We start from the raw sequence: 18550 nt of genomic DNA, 5'->3' as shown, positions 1-18550 counted from the left end.
AAGAAATTGGTTAACAAGATCAGGGAAGAAGTTGTCGGTGTAAGGGCGGCAACGACTCTAGGAGGTGGCAGCAGCAATAACAGTGCTGGGAGGTGGCGATAGCAACACTAGGAAGTGGCGACGCAGGGAGGTGGCGACACAGAGATCGCGAGCAGTCGGTGGCATCTGGGAATGCGGTCGGCGTTGTTTGGGGATGGCGTTGGAGGATCTGTGATCGGCAGCGATTGAGGGTTCCGATGGAAAGGAGCCGACAGATCTGAGAACAGTAGCGACGGAGGGTTGCCGAAGGAGAGACGCTGGCGGCTTGGTGATTCAAGATGAATGATAGGGCAGCCTAGGGTTTTTCATAGAGGCGCCGGCAGTGACTTAGTTTGGCTCTAATACCAACTTAGAAATCAGACCCAAAAAATGTCTTGATTCATTTCAATGAATGTGTACAACATCCTCTTTTAAGGTGAGGATTATTAGCAAAACAAAAAGGAAATAATTGGCAACATCCTACAATTACTAGCTTTCTATATTTACATATTATTTACATAATACATTGATCCTAGAATATTCTAGGATCAAGATTAGCATAATTCCAGCACCAAATGCTCATACCAAGCAACAACCTACATTCCCACTTTGATATTGGAATTTGCATCAGGATTTGCTAAATCCTGTTGAGAAGTCAGTTTCACAAAACAAAAAAGAAAAAGAAAGTACTGCAGATGGGGTTCCAGAGTCCCAATATGATTGTATCAGTTTGTTGATTACTAAATACCAACACATGATATAAGCAATAAATGCAAGTCTAGAAATTAAGAAAATGCTACACAATCAATTATATTTCAAAATGAACAAGCAAATACTTTGTCAGTGCCTCAAGGACAACTAGCATCAAATTAACAACATAAAGCATTTTTTTATATCAAGGGTAACAGTAATTCAGCATAGAATTAACCATCTTCTAGCAACATAAAAATTTTTTGTTGATTAGAGATAGAAGGTGTCATGCCTTAGATAGTTTTTCCCTTGCTTCAAGTGACAAAGTTGTCATTGAGTAGTAATCCAAATCCTCAGGAAGAGGTGTATGTTGCTTGTGAACCATCTACAAGTAGGATAAGGAGAAATAAGTAAACAATTTGACATGCCTAGTAAAATATATCTGACATGTTCAAGAAACAACCAATCCATTGGCATCAACGTGATATATCCCACTGAACAAAGATTCATTTACATGATATTATTGGGTCATTCATTTACATGATACTATTGGGTCACCAGTGATATGTTCATGAAACCAAAATCTCAAATGCTCAATAAATAAATCAGGTCCAGGGAAAACATAAAACTCATTCCAAATCGAAAATGAAATTGCAAAAATGTACTAGATTGATTATTAACCTGCTGCAGCTGGTTTTGCTGGCGTAAAATGAAGCCCTCATATTTGATATCAATCTCCACACACTCTTTCTCCGTTCTAGATAGAAGTTTGTTTCCAAACCCATGTTTATCAAAAACTTCATACTGTATGTGAGGTTTCTTAAGGAGAGTTTCCAATGTTGACAAGTCCTTCACTGGTTGACCAGACAAAAGAGTAACATCTGAAGCCAATTCTCCACCTGGAAGCAAACACATAACAGAAAGTTGCATTTCCATACCTCTAAAAGCAAAACAAGTTTGAGAGAATTATTCTTCTAAAAGTTTAACTTTGCTTAATAATAGATAAGAAGAGTATGCCCAATATTTGTCAATGGAAGAGGTGAAGAGTCAAAATGAACAACGGTTATCTAGTTTCAAATGAAATGCTTACATTAGTGAACATCACTATGTCTAGGTTTGCTAAACCCTCAACTTATAGGATAACAGAACACTCCTGTCCAATGCCTAACGTAGAACTTTCCATGCCCCCCAACCCCCCACCCCAACTTCTCTTCCCTCTACTCATTAATTTCTTGTACCATCATATACAGTGGAAATCATGAAGGAACTTAAAAAATATTATGAATATTTTCCTCATTTTCATTCATACTGTAACACCTTGTGTCAGTTATATGTATTCTTCCAAGAACATACTTTCATAAGGGACGTGACTAGTTCTAATTTTATTCATTCAGCTAGCATTTTTAGTCAGGTAGTGGCTGGAAAAGGTGGAACTTGCAACTTATGTGCATACATAACATAATTATCTCAACTGCTCATTCACCCCAGGGGAAATTTTGATGAATCTTGCATCTTTCTTCTGACAAAAGGTAATAACTAAAAAGCGAACCTGAAATCCTGACAGTTTTTAATCGCTTCTTTTCTTCTGAGATCCGAGCTTGCTTGTCCTGATATATTTTCCATCGTCTATCATCTATTAAACCAATTTCACAGCCCAATGGAGTGAGACGACTGTCAGCATTATCAGATCGGAGCAGCAACCTGTGCTCTGAGCGGCTAACAAGAAAGAAAGAACAACATATAAGATAGGCAGATATACGAAACAAACAAATTGGTAATGAACAAATAATCCTGTGTAATATCCTGTACCTTTTTGAGGTAATTAAGTATTTATTTAATCAAAACTCTACAGGAATATTGAAGTTTTATGTATTGAAAATTTCAAGAAATCCCTAACAAAAAGGTTGGTTGTTCGTCACTCGAGCCACAGTTGACTATCAGGTAGACTTCCACATCAACAAGATAATGGAGAATGTGACAGTGGAGACAGTGGACTTCCCAGTTTTTTCATGGCTCAGGGATATTGGAAATCCCAAAACTTGACCTTCGAGCATGGGTTATTCATGTAAACAGATGTCAGATTGGATTCCTTGTGCTGAGATGAGCCCGATGGTATAAAGACTAGTGAATTGCAGATAAAATGCGGTCATAAACACATTATGAGGCAAGAAAATACTGTGTGAGTGATGTGACTGCCAGATGTCACTAGATGGACACAAGAGTGTTGAACTGTTAACCATCATCTCGTCTAAAAGCTCAAGAAGGTAGATAGATGGTTAGCTTATCTTTTTATATATTATTTTTACTTTCAACATATGCCCTAATGTGTGGCTAGGGCACCAAGTTTCATTGCATAACTAGTCCAAACACATGCAACTACTTAAATATTGGGTTAGCAATAAGGTTTGAACTCAAAACCGTTAGCTGCTCTATTATCATGTTGAATTGTTAACCACCATCTCATCTAAAAGTTTAAGTTGATAAATAGAAGGCTAACTTATCTTTTTATATTATTATTTTTACTCTCAATATAGAAAAGCCATGCATGACAAGAGATGGCATGTGTAAGTGGTAAATGTTGATTAAATGATAAAGAGTAAAAAATTGACTATTACTGAGCTTCCTTCAATCTTGGTGAGCATGATAACTTGGAGAATAATCCCAAGGTCGAGGGTTCGAAGCTTGGTACAAGAGAGTGAGAGAAATTGATTGTTAAGTGCAAGTAAAAGAAATGTACAAGTGATGTACGTTATATGCAAGCAATGTGACAAAAGACCAAAAAATACCCTTACAAGCAGAGCAAGTATTAAAGGCAACCCTTAGTCCCATTTCGCCTTTTTGCTCCACCAAACCAAGAGAGATAGAGAGTTGGGGGGTGGGTGGGGCTAGGCATTTTCTAATATCTTCAAGCAAGCTTTTTAAGGTAAAAGATTTTATGCTCTAGAATGGTTTTGCCTCAAAAGAAATGAATGGGGTATGGCTATGATTTCATTTGAGTTGGAAAATATTTCAAGCATGTATAAGTGATGCCTAGATGTTGGTATGCAATGTTCTGATATTTATACATGATAAGTGATGGCTTCTTCATACTTGAAAACTTGTTTTGGATTACTAAGCTTCATTGCTTATATAGCACATTCCATGTGCTAGGTTGTGAAGTCGATGATTTTCAAGCTAAAGAAAATGAAGTGGTTTGATTGATAACTATCATGTTGAAAGATCCCAAAAAAATGATGGTTATATGCCTTAAGGATATTCGATCATGGCATAATTTTCCTTCTTGATTTTGTAGTTTTTACAGATTTGTAGTAAGGTCGGTTTACTTGGGGATGTAAAGATGTACATTTATTTCTTTTCGCAAATCTCTTGAGAGAAATATCTACCGAAAAAATAAATATTGAGAGATGATGTTTTTGATAAAGGGATTGTTCTTGATTATGCGAATGATGTTTGTGAGTTTATTGGGTGATGAATATATGTTTCAAAATAAGTTACACAAGATTTTACACCAAAAACATTTAAGGTTTTTCATGGAAGTTTAGTCTCTGGACAAAGTTCTGAAACCAAGGCTGAAATCTGGGTTAAAAACAGGGACAAGTTCCAAAACAGAGGAGATCTTGTTTCAAAACAACTGTTTAGAATGTAGGTAAAAAAAAAAAAAACCAAGTTTCAACAAAAAGGTCTTTTTTTTGAGACAAATTTGTGGAAAGCCAGAATAGGTGGATCGCTTCAAAATTTTTGAATGTCTTCTAACTTTGTGCAATAATTTAAGTGGTCAAACAAAGTTGGATTGCCCTGAATTTTGGATATGTTGTAGCTCTTTCAAAGAGGAATCCAACAAGATATAACTTGAAATTTTTGGATAAGATTTGCTTAGTCAAATAATTGAACCAAGAGGAAGTGTCTGATGATGTGACACCCCATAAATTTATTAATACACACTGGAACAGGGTCCCAAAATGACACTTCAAAAAATGTGAGGAGCTATTCTTAGACAGTTGCTAAAACAAAATATGTTAAGGTTTGCCAAGCTGGTGAAACCTCAGATAAGCAGCTGAATTTAAAATCAGTTTTTGGGGACTAAATCAAGAGACAAATATCTGCATTTTAAATATGTTGTTAGGCATAGAAAGGGATTCCAATGATATGGAAATTATTAATTTGGTTAAGAAATGAGGAAGTTCGATTAAGGACTTAATTAAGGGGATTATGGTTAATTAAGCAAGAATTAGTGAAGTTCCAGCTATAGGGAATCTGCAGTAGGTTTTAGAAACATGGTGAGGTGACTGAATTGCTAAAGCATATACGTGATGTGTCTTCCTACAAGAAAGGCTTTCATCTAGGTGGCAACAAGAAAGACAAAAGGGTGGCAGTTGAAATAGGTAGCTGGCTGTCTCAGCAGGAAAATGCCTCCAAACAGGAGCCAAGTGGCAGGCACTGGGGCTGCCATGTACTCTGCTGCTTCAGCAGAGAAGTAGGGTGTTTACATGGCCCATAAATAGGCCAGACCACCTTCATTTCAAGGAACAACTGAAATGAGAGTGAGAATATCTCCATAAGAAAAAGTGCTAGAGTGAGAAAGTTGAAGGTAGTAAGGAAGTTCTGCTGGAAAGTGAGAAGCAGCTGAGAAATAAGAAAGACCTGCTACAAAGCTAAAGGAAGTTTGAAGAAACTAAGGCTTAACTTAAGGTAAGTGCATGTTTATGGTTACTCCACGTTGGTATTATGCATGAAATGATTTGATGGCAGCCTAATGCATAAAATGACATGTTGTGTTCATGATATGTGTGCAAAATGTGGGCATGTTGCACGAAAGTACGAATCAAGTATGTGTTGTTAATGAAGGTTAAAGCCATAAATGTGCTGTAATATTTGTTGTTAATGTTCGGCCAAGGGTGGAGCCCTTAGACCGTGTGAATGATGCCAAAGGATAATGGGAGGGCTTGAACCTAGGAGAGGAAGCAGCTGGAGAATGGGAGAAGGTTATGCTTAGGGGCTGACTTCGTGAAATGTGTGTATATTATTATGAATGTGTGGTTGCATTGCCAAGACATGTCTTACTGAGAATTCTATTCTCATGCATTGCGTTTCAACATTTCAAACCATGCAAGGGATGGGGAGATTGACCAACCAGGGGTTAGAGGATGAGAGGAAATATGTAAGACATTATGTATGTGCTTTTAGTAGAATGTTTTGTACAACTTAAACACTGCTGTACTTAGTTGATTATGTGATACAAACTGCTATGTTTTTGAATCATGCTTGGAATTAAATTATTCTACAAGTTTGGTTGGAAACGAAAATTAGAAACCAATAGAATAAAAGGGGATAACTCTTGAGGAGGAGATTGAGCAGGTCCTACACAATGAAGTACATACTTTTCATGTTAGCTCAAGCGAAGGATGTACCTTGGTTTTGTGACCTAGGTTGATCTACGGGACATGGAAGGTCACGGCCACGCTAATACACTCAAAGATAAGTCTAATAGGAGGCATACCTTGTCATGGGGATGGGGTGCCGCAGATTAGGACTGGATTCTGAAAATTAATTATTTATTGTCCGTGAAATGAAATTTTCTTGTGCCAAGCCAAGAAAAGGTTTTCAAACATTAAAGAGGATGTTTCTAAACATTGGAAAGAATTCAAGATTCGATCCTAATGCTTCACAATCTATTTTAGTTACCCTTAAACAAAATAAAGAGATGATGTCGGTTAATTAAGGGTGTGACCACTAGAGGATAAGGGTAAACTAAACTTACTGAGTCAACCCTTGAGGAGTTGAAAGTGTTAACTTGAGTGGGTTAGGTTAACCTTAGTTTATTAAGGGGGAATAGGGGAAAAATCCTTGAGTTTTGGCCTAGTAACGTGCCTGGAAGGATGGGGCATTACACTCTGGGACTGAATTTTTGGGGAATAAGATAACTATCCTGAAAAGATTTTCAATTTCAAAATATGGAGGATCATCAGACCCTCCCACAGAACCTCTGTTTCTACAGCATAAAATATATATATAATAGCAGTTTAGCATATATAAGTTACTTTTAATAAGTATAGAATTAGCAGTTAAGCAGATACAAATAGAGAAAAGTTAAGAAACTGCCATATCGGATTACTGAACCATCTGATGCTTAAATCTGGAAGTGAATTTCATAAACATCAAACAATTACATTGAACAGCTCCTAAATTTAGGAGATTCATATGGCATTCTATTGAGCTTCACATGGCTTTTGCAGCAATCTGTCAAAAATTTTATGCAACGTTATTGAGTCTACAATACAAATTGCGTACCAACTTTTAACTATTATAACCTTGTCTGTTCGGTAGCCCCAAAAGAACAAATGGGATTCACTTTATTTTCCACACAAAACAAATATTCCACTTGAAAGGATGCAAATCAAATTTTAGGAATCTGTTATCTGTATGATTTATAATATCTCAAGACAATTCAATTAATCAATTTATAAACAAATCACAATTAACTAGTAGATATGCCATTTTTTGCAAAATTCAGAGCCTGACAAGGATGAAGGCATAATTTGCAGGGAGAAGCATCAATATCGGTATCATTTTTCCATTTTGTGTTGCTGTGCAACATAACAAAAGTGCCAATGTACAAAGAGGACATTCTGATATTTTACAGCGAAAATCTACGGTGACAAATCTAGATATCTTTTGAAATATTAGAAATTGGAAACACGAAGTTTGAATGTAAACTAGTAGCAGCAACCATGAATTTCAAGCCCTAGTTCTGCAGGTCTTACAACAACCTGGTATTGGCACACATGCAGAGGCAGTGGATCCATCAGGAATTCTTCCATACGGCTTCCATTTGGCAGAGGCAGGTCTGGAATGACAACTCCCCTCTGATGAAAAGGATGATGCTTATTAGGGATGCCATGTGTGAGGCTCGAGGGTCAGCAGAGGCTGCCAGGATCCTGCTTGAGAGCTGGGCCAATGGTCCTACTTTTGATGTTCATGCTGCCTATGAGTTCTTTCGGCCAAAGGGGCATGTCAAGGTTTGGGCGAAGACAGTTTGGCATCCCTGCCTTGTTCCTAAGCATGCCTTCATGTTATGGTTATGTGTTAGATCCAGCATCCTAACTCGTGACAAGCTCTTATTTTTGGACATTGACCGCACCTGCCCCTTGTGTAATGGGGCTGAGGAATCTGTCGGCCATCTATTTTTCCGTTGCCCGGTCAGTTCGGCAGTCTGGGAGCATATAAGAACGTGGTTTGGCATTTCCAGAGCCACGACTTCGATCCCTAGTGCCCTCAAATGGCTGAAGAAAGATGCCAGAGGATCCTCTTGGATACGCAATGCTAAGAAAATAGCCCTTGCTTGTTCAGTCTATCAAATATGGGCAGTAAGGAATTGCCTTATTTTTTATAATGTTCAGCCTTCTGTGGAGGGGCTTATTCATAGGATTAAAACCTTTGTATATAAAGTAATGTTTACTATGTATCCTCGGTTTGGTCCTTTTTGATAGCCTAGCTATAGGCCTATAGTTTTTGGATGTTATCCATGGTTCCTGGGTATGCCCAGTGATTGTTTGTACATTTGATCATTTATACATATTTACCGATTAGATAAAAAAAAAAAGAGCAAAACTTCATTTAAGACTCATAAATATCATGATGCAACTGGCAAACAACATAAGTAGGGACCATCTTTCTCCCATATTACAACATTGTGTTAATAATTTTATATAAGATTATTCTTCAAATTTTCCAGTGAACAATTAGAATATACTATATCAACAGCAGATGAACATAATAACTAATATGAATTGCAAATCCCGACCATTCATGTCAGAGATATTTTACAGCACATACCTTGTTAACATGCGGTAAGGCTCTCGCAGGTCTTTGGTAACCAGATCATCAATTAAAGTCCCTATGTAACTGCTTTCCCTCTCTAGAATAATGAGAGGCTTACCATCTGAATGCCTTGCAGCATTAATTCCAGATATAATTCCCTTTATAGAACAAAAAGTACACAAAATGTTATTTAGATGCATGGATAAGCATGATGCCTTAGTAAAACAATATGCCTTTCCAACCAGATCAAGATCAAAATCTGTCATGCATCAATCTACACCAATGAGAACTTTAGATAGAATATGGGGTCTTTTGAATATAAAACCTGTGCAGCAGCTTCTTCATAGCCCGTTGTTCCATTTATTTGACCAGAGAAAAAAAGTCCTTCGATTTTCTTTGTCATGAGTGACCTAGCACACTGATAAGCAGGTAAGTAATCATACTCCACAGCATAAGCGGGCCTCAGCATAGAACAGTTTTCAAGTCCAGGTAAAGTTCTCAAGAGCGGTAGCTGTAATCTCTCAGGTAAACCAGTTGAAAACCCCTGCAAGGGCAGCAAGAATAGAATTCTATGAAGAAGAATAAGGAAAGATGATATGATTTGCTTGTAAGGGGCATTGTTTGGAATGAATTATTCTTCTTCAGATTTTCACCATAATAGATTTATCATGCCTCTTCTGCTTTCAGTACCTTGTCTTAGCCAAGAAAAGGTTTTAAGGTTTTCAATTTCAGAAAAGGATGGTTTCATCAGATCATTTCATACAAGAGAGCACATGGTTGGTATTTCATGATGGCTAATGGTCTGGCATTCGGCAATGAAATATTCTAATGCATCTGCAACAGATGTAATTTAACTCAAAGTAGAACAGAATGTGAGATGAGAAGACACTGACTAAAATGATGTGAGGAGGAAACACAATATTGCTAATCCTTAGAAATGGATAAGGCTTTAGATGTACGAAGTATACATGTAGCTGAACACAGAAGATCTAACTGGCTGTTTTAATCCAAAAAACAGAGAAGATTCAAGTTCTTTTTATGCTGGACAGCAATGAAAAGTTATGGAAAGTTGAGAAGGAAGAGAAAAAGAATAGGAAGAAGATGAAAAGAAAGCTAGAGAAGCGAAGCAGCCAAGAAGAAGCAAGAAGGAGAAAAGTTGAGAGAGAGAGAAGAAAGAAATTCAAGAAGGGGAAATCATATAATTCAATCATCAAAAGCTAAATAAAAAGTTGCATCATGAACCTATTTATTAGGAATTTCTATTATGATTCGAATACAAATCCGATAATATCTACAATCATCCAAAAATGGAAACAAATCAAAGTAACAAAATAAATCCTAATCTAAATCAATTCTTTGAAATCAAAATAGGAAACATTATCAAAATACTTCCATCCTTATCCCTATCATCTTTAGTCTCGAATATATACATGGGATGCAGATTGGAGAAAATTTTTGCCCATGCTGGACTCAACAATACATGATGGAGTTAGACTTATCTTCAGAGAAACTGCCAAAAAAGGGGAGGAATGTATATCAAACATCCATTTGCCAAAATTTTCCTTTCAGTTGAGTACATGATAGGAGATAGCATGAGATGAGAATTCTTATTCTCCTCCAATTTCAGAAGGGAATTTTACTAGCTTAAAAGAACAGAATGGAAAAGAAATGCTGTGCTTACCTGCACATAAAGCTCAGGTACACTCCGGCCTTCTGGTTCAAGAAAAATTTGATGTGACTCTTTGTCTTGAAATCTAACAATCTGGAACAATAAATAAGTAAAAGAAGTGTGCTTAAAATGGCCAAAAGTAGCTTCTGAATTAAATTCACAAAACAGCAAAACTGGAAAGACAGCTAGGTCCAAAATTGTTAACAATAATGACTTTAAAACTCGTGATTCCAATCTCTATAGATTGTGGCTTGTCAGTTAAAGCAAATCCAAATCACTTTCAATTTTAAAACCTTCTGCTCATGCAACTCTCAACCCTCCTTAAAACTTTGTTCTTGTTTGTCAGCCAAGATATTAGAGTAGTACAAGGGACACAGTTTTGACTGAGCTTGACAATAAAGGTTTTCGTGATTATGGCTTAGGATGAGGCAACACATGCATTGTCCAGCCCAAGTGAGTCATTCCGAGGGGAGATTCAAGGAAGGGCAAGCATCATATGAGCCAACTCAGGAATCTGGCTTACTAAGTACCCCACACCACCGCCAGGCGAGTAAAAATGCCACGTCATAGAGAGCCAATACCCACATGGAACCTTATGAGCTTGCCACACCACACTAATGGAACCACAGCAAAAGTGGGTTGCCAAACTTTAACCATTGCACCAAGCAATGACCAAAATATTGTAGCCACACATTAGAGGTGGTATTAAGGTTCACATAGGTTGCTAGATACACTAAATATCTTTCATCCAGCAATGTGGGGATGCATGGTAAGTAGTTTGTTAGGGCGTTTACTAGAATTATGCTCAATTAAGGCTGATCTCTAGGATCAGTGTTTTATGTAAATATTATGTAAATATAGAAAGGCAATAATGTAAATTAGGATGTTAGGATGCTGTCTATTTTTTCTTTCCTTCTTTGCTAATAATCCTCTCCTTATAAGAGGATATTGTACACATTCATTTTGTATTCAATTAGACATTATCTTTGATAATTTCTAAGTTGGTATCAGAGCAGATTAAATCACAACCATACACTGTGAAAAACCCTAGGCAGCCTTTTAATCACAACCTTCCATTTCTTGTGAAACCTACGCTGCCTCTTCATCCATCAGATCCGATACCCATCAGCATACAGCCATCCCTAGCTGACGTCATCGGCCCTCCCAATCGTTGCTGCTATCGGCTACCCTAACCGCCGCCGACCTCTGGTCCGATTCCCATCAACGCGACTGTTTCCGAAGCCAGCGGTCGCGCATAGCCATCGGTCTTCCATAGCCACTGGTCGCGCATAGCCATCGATCTTCCATAGTCAATGGTCGCGCATAGCCATCGGTTGTGGCCTCTTCAGAGCCTGTCAACGCGGCTCGTTCTCACGCTGTTGACCGCTGTCTACCGCCACACCCAGCGCGACCATTTCAGTTGCCATCCAATCATCAGCCACCACAACCCAAAGTCGCCGCTGCATCCTAGAAGTTGTTGCTATCCTTACATCAGCAGCCACCTCCCAAGTTTTGTTCACTGATTTTCTCCTCCTGTTCTTCTACTTCCAACTAGTTCCGTTATATCAGAAGTTACATCTGAATCCATCCCACATCATGTTGCTGCCATCCAGACCAGAATTCCAGTGACCCATTCTGTTCAAATCACCACCATTCGTTTAAATGGTGATAATTTTCTTCATTGGTCTCAATCTGTCCGGATGTATATTCGCGCCCAAGGGAAAATTGGCTACATCACAGGGGAGAAGAAAGAACCTGCAGCAGATGATCCATTGCACCCCATTTGGGATGCTGAAAACTCCATGGTAATGACATGGCTGGTCAATTCCATGGATGAAGATATCAGTTCCAATTATATGTGCTATCCTACTGCAAAGGAGTTGTGGGATAATGTAAATCAAATGTACTCAGACTTGGGGAACCAATCTCAAGTTTTTGAATTGACTCTGAAATTGGGAGAGGTCCGACAAGGAGATGATTCTGTCACTAAGTACTTTCACTCTTTGAAGCGATTGTGGCAAGATCTTGATCTCTTCAACACGTATGAGTGGAAATCTACAGATGATTGCAACCACCACAAGAAACTGGTTGAAGATAGCTGTATTTACAAGTTTCTTGCTGGTCTCAATATCGAATTCGATGAAGTGCGTGGAAGGATCATTGGCCGGTCTCCTCTTCCCCCTATTGGTGATGTCTTTGCTGAAATTAGAAGAGAAGAAAGTCGAAGGAGTGTCATGCTAGGAAAAAAGACCATTGGTGAGTCTCTTGAAAATTTTGCCCTAATTACTGCCTATAAGGTTGAAAATTATTAGCGTAGGAGTGATGAACGACCTCGAGTCTGGTGTGACCATTGCAACAAGCCACGCCATACTCGTGAGACTTGTTGGAAACTTCATGGCAAACCGACTAATTGGAAGAGCAGTAAGCAAGGAGAAAAGAGCCATCGTGGGGTCCCTACTGCCAATGGGGTTGATACCGGTCCCTTCAACAAAGAGCAAATTGATCAACTCTTGCAGCTATTAAAATCCAATTCCTCATCTGGTATTCCTAGTGTTTCCTTGGCGCACACAGGTAGAAAACCTAATGCCTTTTCTTGTCTTCATTTCTCTCCATGGGTTATAGATTCCGAAGCCTCCGATCATATGACTAGTTCTTCTCATTTTTTTAATACCTATTCTCCTTGTTCTGGGAATGAAAAAATCAGAATCGCTGATGGTAGTTTTTCCCCCATTGCAGGCAAAGGGCTTATTAAACTAACTGAGATTATTAATCTCACCTCTGTCCTTCATGTTCCTAACTTACCCTGCAATCTTTTGTCTATTAGTAAACTATGCAAAGATTCTAATTGTCGTGTTACTTTCTTTGACTCTCATTGTGAATTTCAGGACCAGACCTTGGGGACTATGATTGGGCGTGTTAGGATGATTGAAGGCCTTTACTACTTTGATGATATCTCTGCTAGTAATAAACAAGCTCAGGGCTTGAGTAATACTAGTTCAATTTATGTTCCAGACACAATTATGCTATGGCATCTTAGACTTGGCCATCCTAGTTTTGCCTACTTAAAACATTTTTTTCCTGATTTGTTTAAAGGAATAGATTATTCACTTTTTCAATGTGACAGTTGCATCTTGGCAAAAAATCATCGTTCTACATATTTACCAAAACCTTACCAAGCTTCTAAACCTTTTTATATAATTCATTATGATGTTTGGGGTCCATCTAAAATTTCTACTCTTTCTGGAAAACGCTGGTATGTTACCTTTATTGATGATCATACACGTTTATGCTGGATTTATTAGATGCAAAAAAAATCTGAAGTGGAATACTTATTCAAAAATTTTTACACTATGATTGAAAATCAATTTCAAACCAAAATTGGTATTTTACACTCTGACAATGGCACCAAGTATTTTAATGAACACTTAGGGGATTTTTTGAAAACAAAAGGTATTCATCACACATCTACTTGTCGGAATACTCCTCAACAGAATGGCATTACCGAACGTAAAAACAAACATTTACTCGAAGTCACCCGTGCCATAATGTTTTCTATGCATATTCCGAAATATTTATGGGGTGAAGCTGTTTTGACGGCATCCTATTTGATAAACAGGATGCCCACTAAAGTATTAAATTATAAAACACCTCTTGAGTGCTTGAAAGAAGTGTTTCCCTACGCTCGATTACATTCGGATCTTCCAATCAAAGTTTTTGGATGTACTGTGTATGTTCATATACCTAATCAATTTCGTTCTAAACTTGACCTTAGGGCTGTCAAATGTGTTTTTCTGGGTTATGCCTCACATAAAAAAGGCTATAAGTGTTATGATCCTCACACAAAAAAATTCTTTATCAGTATGGATGTTTCGTTTTTTGAAAATGTCAAGAAAAGAATAAAAAACCTGACTTATCATTAAGATGCAGCACAAGATGTAAATTTATACAGCATAGGCACGGCCTGCCTTATGCAGATTTAGGAAACTATACAGCCTACCTTATGCAGATGTAGGAAACTACCAAGAAATAAAAGGAAGGCTACAACAACCGAATATAGAAAGAAATATACAAAAAAGATACAAGACATAATATACAATCAAATCTCTTAAATAAGGAAAGCAAAGTAATTAAATAAATCTCTCATGGACTCCCGTGGATATGAAACAATATGAATCAGCCTCATAAGGAATATGAATCAACATGAATTAGCCTCATAAGGAATATGAATCAGCCACATCTTCTAACACTCCCCCTCAAGATGGAGTGTGGATGTCATACATTCTCATCTTGTATAGAAGCTTGTGAAATATGCTACCCGAAACCCCTTTAGTAAATAGATCAGCAAGTTGTTCGCCAGTAGGAACAAATGGAGTACAAATCAAGCCACCTTCAAGTTGCGCTTTAATGAAATGTCGATCAACTTCAATATGTTTAGTCTTATCATGTTGGACGGGGTTATGGGCAATATTAATAGTAGATTTGTTGTCACAATATAACCGCATAGGAGCTGTCCAACAGATCTCTAAATCTGCCAAGATTATTTTGAGCCACAACAACTCACAAATCCCCAAAACCATAGATCTAAATTCAGCCTCTGCACTAGATCTAGCCACCACATTTTGCTTCTTACTTCTCCATGTGATAAGATTACCACCAAGAAACGTACAATAACCCGAGGTTGACCGTCTATCAACAAGGGATCCAGCATAATCTGCATCAGTGTATGCTTCCACAGACATGTGACCACCTTTTTTAAATAAAATGCCTTTACTGGGACTGCCTTTAAGATAATGAAGAATACGGTGTACAGCCTTAAGATGACTTTCTTTGGGGTTATGCATAAATTGACTAGCTATGCCCACGGGATAAGCAATGTCTGGCCTTGTATGAGAAAGATATATGAGCCTCCCCACTAACCGTTGGTAGGATGCTCGATCAACAGCCCCTTCTTTGAGGTCAGCACCAATACGATGATTTTGTTCAATTGGAGTATCAATTACTCTACAGCCCAACATACCAGTTTCCTGTAAAAGATCCAGCACGTATTTTTGTTGTGAAATAAAGATACCCTCCTTAGATTGAGCCACCTCAATACCCAAAAAATATTTTAAATTGCCTAGCTCTTTTATTTCAAACTCGTGAATCAAACATTTTTTCAAGGCATCAATACCGTCTTTATCATCTCCTCTCACAATGATATCATCAACATATACTAATAGAGCAGTGAGTTTACCCATTTTAGAATGATGTATAAAAAGAGTATGATCTCCTTGACTTTGTTTATAGCCCAAACCAAGCATCACCTTTGTAAACCTCCCAAACCAAGCCCTGGGAGACTGTTTCAGCCCATATAGGGCTTTCTTCAATCAGCATACAACATTTTCTCCATGATTAGTCAATCCGAACCCAAGAGAAACTTCCATATAAATTTCTTCTTCTAAATCCCCATGTAAAAAAGCATTTTTAACATTAAATTGATACAATGGTCAGTCCAACATAGCTGCTAAAGACAACAAAATTCTGACAGTATTCATTTTTGCGACGGGAGCAAACGTCTCAGTGTAGTCCACACCATATGTTTGTGTATAACCCTTGGCCACTAACCTAACTTTGTACCTTTCAAGAGAGCCATCTGATTTATATTTCACTGTAAATACCCACCTACATCCAACAGTTTTCTTTCCTTTAGGTAGCTGGACCAAATCCCAGGTTTGATTCTTTTCAAGAGCAGTCATCTCCACCTTCATGGCCTCCTTCCAATTATCATTACTTAAAGCTTCAGATAGATTTTTTGGGATAGGGATGGAATTAAGGTTGGTCAAGAAGGCCTTGTGTGTCAGAGACAATTTAGAATAACTAAGGAATAGATGTAGGGGATGTTGAGTGCAGGCTCGGGTTCCTTTTCTTAAGGCAATTGGGATGTCCAGGTCATCCAAAAGTGGGTTAGATGGCTGGGTGTTGCTTGAAATAGGTTCCGGTATAGCAGTAGAGACTGTAGGTTGAAGTAAATTAGGACTCTTGGGTGAATCAGGTTGAGGGTTGCACTGATCTACACAAGGATTAGATGATTCAACATGCTTAGAGATAAAATCAGGACCTTTTCTCCTTGAATAGACTTGCAGTGGGTGAGAAGAAGAGTGAACATTCTCTCTTGGAACCAGATTTAAGAAATCTTGAGGATGATTTGAAGGAGAAGAAGAAATTGGAAAATTTGAGAAATAGAATTCCCTTGACTGTTCGTCCAATGAATTGGTCTCCCCCTTAATATCAGTCATATCAAAATATGATTGGTCCTCCACAAAGCTTACATCAGCCGAAACAAACAGCTTCTTGGATGGAGGATGGAAACACTTATAACCTTTTTGAGTGGAGGAATATCCAACAAAGACACACTTAAGGGCTCTAGGATCCAATTTCCCTCTATGAGGAGAATGATTATGAACAAAAACCAAACAACCAAACACTCTTGGGCAAAGATTTGTTCGAATAAATTCTGGGAATGCCTTAGCAAGAAGCTGAAGAGGACTTTGGAGGTCAAGATTCCTAGAAAGAAGCCTATTGGTGAGATATGTGGCTGTCAAGACAGCTTCTCCCCAATAGCGTTTAGGCACATTATTGTGAAATAACAAGGATCTTGTAACTGCCAACAAATGTCCATTCTTCCTCTCAGCTACTCCATTTTGCTGAGGGGTATAAACACAAGAAGACTCATGAATTATACCCATCTCTTGAAAGAAAAGAGATAGTTTGGTTGAAAAAATCTTTGGCATTGTCAGTTCTCATTCTTTTAATTCCAATACCAAATTGATTCTTAATCATGGTATAGAAATTAAGAAAAATGGTGCATACTTCTGATTTGTTCTTTAGAAGATACAACCACACAACCCGGGTACAATCATCCACAAACAATACAAACCATCGAGCACCCGAAATACTAGGAATAGAAGAAGGACCCCAAATGTCACTGTGAATTAAGTTGAAAGGAAGAGCACATCGAGTATTATTAAGAGGAAATGAAACTCTTTTATACTTAGCAAATTGACAAATATCACAGTGTAAATCACTATTATCTAATCCCTTGAACAAAGAGGGATACATAGACTGAAGAACTATAAAAGATGGATGTCCTAGGCGAAAATGATGAAGCCATAAAACATCCTTATTGGATTTAGCTAAAAAAGATATAGGAGAAAAATGTTTTCTATCACTCAGCCCACTAGACTCTTCAAGGTAGTACAGCCCCTCTTTCACCTTAGCATGCCCAATCTTCTTCCTCGTGTCCTTTTCCTGAAATTCACAAAAATTTGGATAGAAAATAACACGACAATTAGTGTCTTGGGTCAGTTTTTTAATAGAGATGAGATTGGTGTAGAGTTTTGGGACATGGAGAACATCTTTCAGAATTAGGTAATTGTTAACAAGGATATCCCATATTCCAGCAACAGTAGTTAGAGATCCATCAACCAACACAATCTTTTTAGTACTGGGGCATGGTTTGTAGTTTAGAAATTTGTGTGAAGAATGGGTCATGTGGTCGGTTGCACCGGAATCAAGTATCCAGTGTGATTTAAAACCTAAATCTGAAGCATTTAAGCAACAAGAATTGAAAGTAATACCTGTGAAGACAAGATTTGAAGCACTAACACCTTGCTCTTTTTCAAGAGACCCCAATAGGTTCCTTAACTTCTCAATCTCCTCCTGTTTGAGCCCCATCAATCCTATTTCTTTGCCTTCTGTATGCTCTTGGTCACTGTAGTTGGTCATATGAGATGGCTGTTGACCATTGGCAGTGTAGGCCTGAACCTTAGCCTTAGGTTGTTGTCCTCCTTTTGTTGGCTTCCCATGAAGCTTCCAACATTTATCGACTGTATGCCTTGGCTTCTTGCAGAAAGTGCACCACAAACTATCTTTGTTTGTGGTCCAGCTTGCATCCATAAATCTTTTATCTTCTTTAATCCCTCTTTCACGTCCAGCTCCTATTAGAGTCAATAGAGTTGAATTCTCCAAGTGACTATGCTCCAACATAACTCCTCTTCGACCTTCTTCTGCACGTACAATAGAAATTACTTCATTTAAGGAGGGTAGATCAGGCTTACCAAGAATCTGAATTCTAACAGCATCATATTCTAAATTTAATCCAGCCAAGAAATCATATATTCGCTCTTTCTCTACAAATCTCTTTTGGACTGCTGCATCTTCACTGCATTTCATTTGGATGCACTGATAGTGATCCAATTCTTGCCACAAGGTCTGCAACAAGTTGGAATATTCGGTGATAGACCAATTCCCTTGCTTGGTTGCTGCTGCCTTGGTCCTAAGTTCATAAATCTGAGCGGCATCACGTACCTTCGAATA

The 18550-nt window shown here is 38.0% G+C and overlaps 1 protein-coding gene across 1 annotated transcript in view; it reads right to left on the bottom strand.

Moving 5' to 3' along the window:
* LOC127803409 (uncharacterized) overlaps positions 1-18550 on the bottom strand; it is a 109906-nt gene that overhangs the window by 12808 nt on the left and 78548 nt on the right. Inside the window, exons 7-12 of the mRNA XM_052339609.1 lie at positions 10208-10288; positions 8852-9070; positions 8542-8684; positions 2258-2424; positions 1390-1607; positions 1001-1093 (exon numbers count right to left, since the gene is read on the bottom strand). Coding sequence (XP_052195569.1) covers positions 1001-1093; positions 1390-1607; positions 2258-2424; positions 8542-8684; positions 8852-9070; positions 10208-10288 — 921 coding nt within the window. The remainder of the gene's footprint in view (positions 1-1000; positions 1094-1389; positions 1608-2257; positions 2425-8541; positions 8685-8851; positions 9071-10207; positions 10289-18550) is intronic.

This window comes from Diospyros lotus, chromosome 6 (assembly GCF_014633365.1).
Source record: "Diospyros lotus cultivar Yz01 chromosome 6, ASM1463336v1, whole genome shotgun sequence".
NCBI lineage: Eukaryota > Viridiplantae > Streptophyta > Magnoliopsida > Ericales > Ebenaceae > Diospyros > Diospyros lotus.
The sequence above is the reverse complement of the archived record's forward strand: the minus strand, read 5'-3'. Positions and strand labels throughout refer to the sequence as shown.